The sequence below is a fragment of the Thamnophis elegans genome, chromosome 7, assembly GCF_009769535.1.
Source record: "Thamnophis elegans isolate rThaEle1 chromosome 7, rThaEle1.pri, whole genome shotgun sequence".
NCBI classification, from domain to species: domain Eukaryota; kingdom Metazoa; phylum Chordata; class Lepidosauria; order Squamata; family Colubridae; genus Thamnophis; species Thamnophis elegans.
This window is the reverse complement of record NC_045547.1, coordinates 52,831,973-52,838,324: the sequence shown is the minus strand read 5'-3', so window position 1 is coordinate 52,838,324 and position 6,352 is coordinate 52,831,973. Positions and strand designations below refer to the sequence as shown.

The 6,352-nt window shown below is 37.5% G+C and overlaps 1 protein-coding gene across 1 annotated transcript in view; it reads right to left on the bottom strand.

Moving 5' to 3' along the window:
- Positions 1–5,988: 5,988 nt before the first annotated feature.
- Positions 5,989–6,352, bottom strand: part of RPAP3 (RNA polymerase II associated protein 3) — a 44,097-nt gene continuing 43,733 nt past the window's right edge. Inside the window, exon 18 of the mRNA XM_032220662.1 lies at positions 5,989–6,352. Within this exon, the coding sequence (XP_032076553.1) occupies positions 6,282–6,352 (71 nt within the window). The 3' untranslated portion in view covers positions 5,989–6,281.

Sequence of the window (6,352 nt, the reverse complement as noted above, 5' to 3'; positions counted from 1 at the left end):
CTTTTCTATAAATACATAATCCTTAAAAGGGCTCTCCTGTAGGGACCCTGCATGATCTAATTCAGAGGTCCCCAACCTTTTTGGCACCAGGGACTGGTTTCATGGAAGACAATTTTTCCATGGATTGGGGTGTGTGTGTGTGTGTGTGTGTGAGAGAGAGAGAGAGAGAGACAGACAGACAGACAGACAGAGACAGAGGACACAGAGAGACAGAGACAAGTGGGAAGTTTGGGAAAGAGACACAGGCAGAAGTAGTAAATTAAATAGTGGGTGGGCTATGCATGGAATAAAATAAGTGTGGGATTGTTACATAAGGCCTGCCAACAGATGATTTTGCTCCAGTCCAGAGGAAAATCAAAATAAACACAGATAAGACTTCACTAGAAAGGGTTTTCTTTTATTTCAAGGGAAAATTAGAATAAAGCCATGGATAAGTCTTCACAGGAAAAGTCTTTTTTCTTCTGCTCTGGAAAAATATTAGAAGACAGAGAGAAATCTTGAGTGGAAGAGGCTCTTTGCTTCTGCTCTAGAAGAAACACCCAATCAAAGACCCGGGAGAAGCAGAAAGAGGGTGAATAGCCACCACCTGCACTTTTCAATGGTTCAGCAGTGTTTCCTTTCCAGATTACACCTGTGACTTGCTGCTTGAAAGAAAGTGGGAAGGAAGATGGGGAAGAAGAGACAATTCTAAGCCTACCAAGTCTGTTTACATTGTCTATTTTGCTTCGATAGAGTACTGAAGCTACTGTGCTCTGCAATTCTTTGAAATGATATTACGAAAAGCTACTGTGCTCAAGTCTTTTATTGAAGCAAAATGATCCTTCAAATATATGTACAGTACCATAGTTAAACATTTTCCAGAAATCAAATGTAAAATTTCTAGTTACGTTACTGATCTTGTCCAGCTAAATTTCCTATTTGCTCATAAAAATTATATGCTGCCTCTCCTGCTTTCAGTTAATAAATCACAATTTCATTTTCTCTTTCTGAAATATTTAGGAAGTGACCTTTTTAAAGGTCAAAGCTGACAGAATGCGGGGAAATACATATTATTCTGTGGCCATAGCAATGTTTCTCTGGCTTAACATTATGTTCTTTGGCAGGCATAATTGGGAGATGAATCTATTCCAATACAGTGGGCATAATTCAAAAATAGGATCACACTATTAAAGAATATGTTACGTTAACTCCTACCAAGAAGGTTTTACAACTACAATCAAACCAGAATATTTTAGTCACTTCCCTAGCTATTCAACTCTTTAGGAACTTCAGGATAATTGAGCCTGATTAAGAAAAATAGATGGTTCCTTTGCTCATTTGCAAACATATTACTATTCTTAAGTTTAATTAATTCACATCAGTAAGCCTCATACATTTCAATTTATTTTATAGATTCAGAATCAGGAGGTGAAATAAAATATAAAACATAATTTTAGAAAAATACATACTGAAAATGGGAAACACTGAGCTAAAAAACATACAAAACTATCTGCTAGAAGAGCTGAGTCTCATCTGTCAATTCTATACTTCTGTAATGGAACTGAAAAGTTAATATGGTGCTTTGCCTCAGTAAATTCTAGGCAACAGTTGTGGAATTTGGAAGCATGAATAGACAGGCAAGGTAAAACCAAAAACAATTAATCGCATAATCTTAGACAAAAAAAACAATAGTTCTTAGTTAAAAGAATGTCTTAAAGAAAAATTATACAGAAAAAAGACAGTATCTTACATGCTTCCTGTTTCTGGAACCTGTCTTCTCTTCAGAGGAACCACAAATATTTTCTTCTGAATTGGATGGCATGATTACCTTCTTAGGATCTTGTTACTGAGGTTGTTCTTTTAAGATTTTTATATTTTTTGTTATATATAATACATACACATAGATTATATATTATTCTAATAAAGTACTTTTATTGCTTACATTTTATTATCAACTCTCAGAAAAAATATGGTAGACAGTGTCATTTCTTTTAGCATATCTAGCTTGAATTTTGCTGAGAAATAGAAATTAATTGGATAGTTGACTAATGAGAAAATAGAAAATATGCAGTTACTTTGAAAATGAAAGTCTAAGACAGGGTTTCTCAACCTTGACAATTTTTAAGATTTGTAGATTTCCAGAATTATCCAGTCAACTAAGGCATAAATAAAAAGATTTTAAACAAACAGGGATCCTAATAGAGGGTCCATTAAATAATGTTTTTGATTATACAAAGCATTTTATTGAAGAGTAACCTATAACTTAGCATTGCCTGGGCATTTATTTACAGGGGGAAAATGTCCGGACCAGGGGTGAAATGCTACTGGTTTGGGCCTGTTTGCCCGAACCAGTAGTAAAAAATGCTATCGGTTCGGGTGAACCGGTAGTTCCGATGATCAGCTATGCAACAATCAGCTGTGCCGCACGATTTATATTCGCTAGAAAGTAGGAAATCCTGCTTTCTAGAGAATCTAAATCGTGCGGCAAAGCTGTTCCCCCCCTTGCTGTTCTACTTACCTTTGCAGACTCAGAAAAGGCTCCTTAATTCCTGCAGTGTGCATGTGCATGAAGTGCGCGTTTGGTGCACATGTATGCGTGAAGCAAACCAGTAGCGAAGCGAACAAGTACAGAGCATTTCACCCCTGCTCTGGACCAAACATAAATTCTAATGTTGGATTTTCCCTCTTAGCAGAGGGAGCCCCCTTGTGTAGTACCGTGAAGCCATTACCATGGCAACTCCACTGCATTGTACAGTAGAAGACAGTACGGCAGAACAGGATATATATATATATATAAATAAATAAAGGGTATGCTGATAAATAAATAAAGGGAGACTAGTATAGATCTATTTCAAGCTATTTAGCTCACTGCTGATAAATAATTTATTTATTTATCAGCACAAATACAACAAAATGTAACAAAAAGGCAACAGTAAAAATATTGGGTTTCTGCCTGGATGGTCTCTTGTGACGAGCCGAAGGACAGAGAATGGATGTAGTGATCTTCCTCCCATATTTGGGCATACCGGGGGTTGTAAAAGAAATCTAATAGATACCTTTCACCCTGGCTTCGCTGATAATGGATAAGAGCCTGTGGCCTAATGGCTAAGAAGTCTGCCTAGTATGTAATATAGCCCAGGTTCAAATCCCAGTAAGGGTATGGCTAGCTGATGAGAGCTAAATAGCTTGAAATAGATCTATACTAGTCTCCCTTTATTTATTTATCAGCACAAATACAACATATATATGTACATACTAGGCAGACTTCTTAGCCATTAGGCCACAGGCTCTTATCCGTTATACACACACACATATACATACACACACACACACATACACATATAAATTCAGTTTTATAAAAATTTCAGTTATTTTTCTTACGTTACAGGTAGCAGCAGCAGCAACTTTCTGTAAAGTTAACACTGAGTAACATCACAATGTGTAGATTCTGTAAAGTTAACACTGAGTAACATCACAATGTGTAGAAAGTCTAAGTCATCATTTTAATTGATTTAGAAAATTCTGAGTTTACTAAACTATTTAATTAAACATCATTCTGCCTCCCCCACAACCTGAGAACAAAACTCTTGTAATTAAAAAAAGGATTTTGTGCACTTGAGTCATTCCTATAAGGAACATGAATATTTCAGGAATGGATATACACATAGATGTTATTAATAATCATAAGTACTAACTCCCCAAACAGTAGCTGGTTCTGGGAAGTAATGAATGCTTTCTTGGGCATGTATGGCGAGAGGGAAGGGATTTTTCCTGGTGCCTTTAAGGATGTGCTGGTATGCATTTACTTGAAGAAAACTTCCATGAATGCAGTTCTTTTAAGGAATACTGTTGAGAAATAGTGTGGTTTCAGTGGAGAGCATTGGCTGCTTTTTATTTTTAGTCTTGTGTGACTTGGCCCAGGTCCTTCCAGGACTTTTCTAGCTACTCATTCTATCCCGCACATTCATCCAACTGGAGAGATCATCTCAACCGAATATAAGAAAGGTTGACTTGAGAGACCGCCTTCTGCCGATTACCTCCCTAAACCGACCAATTAGATCGCACAGACTAGGCCTCCTCCGAATTCCATCAGCTGGTCAATGCCGACTGGCGACCACACGGAGGAGAGCCTTCTCTGCTGCTGCCCCGACCCTATGGAACGAGCTCCCCATGGAGATCCGCACCCTCACCACGATCCAGACCTTCCGCGCAGCCCTCAAGATCTGGCTCTCCCAGCAGGCCTGGGAATAGGTTTCCAATCACCCGCCCGAGTGTTTGATTGCTGAATGAAAGTTGTGTTTTATCATTTTTCTTTTGTTCACTAATTGTTTGTTTTGACCTTGCACTTCCCCTCCCCTGTGGTTGTAAGCCGCCCTGAGTCCCCTCAGGGAAAAGGGCGGCATATAAATCCCAATAAACCTCAAACCTCAAACCTCATCATCCATCCATCCAGTCAAATTCTTACAATCTAGACAACTGTCCAAAAAAAATTGGGGCTGAAATACATTGGATCTTTCCCCATAAAAAGGATTATTAACCCAGTGACTATAGACCTTGAGCCAGTTAACCCAGTGACTATAGAATTTTGCCAAAAACGCGTGTACACCCGGTATTTCATTGCAGCCTACTGAAACCAGAGATTACATCTTCCCTATGTCCTGAGTCACACACAACCACCTCTCGGCCCCATTATGATTGAGGGAGAGCAACACTTGGAAGTCAAATACATTTTAGACTCCCATATGCATCGGGGAGGGGAATCCAGTACTTGATAATATGGAAAGCCTTCCCACTCTCAGAGACTGAATGGGTTGATATTATTAAACATATGAAAGCCTCCAGAGTGCTTAAAAAAATCCATGAACATTACCCAGATAAACCTTACTGAATATCTGCTCATTTGAAAATTTCTGTTTCTCTCCCTCCCCCTTTTTTCTTTACAGGACCAATGTCTCTGCCAAGGGGGGCAGAATGTCAGGTCTGCCAAATTCAGTTTGGCATCTCACAAGCATCCTGTCATCAAAGACTAGAAGGAGGGAGGGAAGATAGATGGACAATAATGCTGTTTGTGTACCTGAAGGGAAATAGGGATGGGGGAATGACAGGTGATAAAAATCAGTCAAGCTCGGAACCAGTTTGTATACAAAGCCACACACCCTGAGAAAAAGTGTGGATTATCCCAAAACATCTCAGCATTCTCAAAACTCTTCGGCAAGTTCCGATTGGCTAAAAATGAACTGGGATGAGGGGAAACCTTTCTTATATTTTGTGTGGGAAACCCAGATCTAGCCTGACTTTACTGCAATCAACATTTTTTAGTAAAAGAACCTTTCGCTTCAACCAAATGGAGTCTTTCTTTCCTAAGGGATCATATTGGAACAGGTCTGACAGGGAGACTGAGTTTTAATCATGCCTTAGCATGAAAAACAGCTGGGTGACTTTGGGTCAGTCACTCTCTTTCATGCCAACTTACTCCCCAGGGTTGTTGTTGTAGACAAAGGGCTGTTATTGTGTAGGAACAGTGTTGTTGTTGTGAAGGAGGAGGAAGGAATATTAGGTATGTTCGATATGTTTGATATCTTGAGGTATACAAAGGTGGGATAAATAATGAGGAAATATGCCTGAAAGGATTACCAATGTGTCACAAGTTGGTTTACTATATAAACATCACATTTAGCTATAACGTTTAAAAGTAATTCCCTCTATTGTAATTCATCCTATCATGGCACTCAGAAGTAAAATCTATTCCTTGTTTAAAGAATATACACCTAAAGCATTACATTCAAGTATAGATAGTGGTTCTGTCTCCAAAGAAGAAGCTGACCTAGTCAAATCATAATTAGTGAAATTTAACAGCAAGCAAATGTTCTTAAAAGATATCAAGACTAAATAATAAAAATAAGAGAAACATTACATGTCAGAGTTTTTTAAAAGTGATTTTTCACTTGTCTAAGCTTGAAATTCTGCCAAGAAATACTGCAAGTATTGCAAATTAAAAAAAGATTGAAATAATGTAACATTTGTGAATTTATTTATACGAATAAAAATATATAATTTTTAACACACAACTAATAAAGAATGGAATTTGATAATATTGTAGCAACTATCAATCTTGTTTCTACAGAATGTTCAAAATGAAAAAAATAAATAAAATCGAGCAAAACATGGTGAATCAATTTCATAACAAAAAGCTGAATGAACTTGAAATTCTCTGTCATAATCATCTATATGGAACTGTCCTTCCAAAGCAGTATATAATCTGCTATAGAGATATAAAAAGTATTTAAATTAAATGCTGTATTTTATCTTGAGTTGTTTAATAGGAGAATCTTCCAAATGAGATTGTTCCAAATGATCAAATAAAAACGTACAG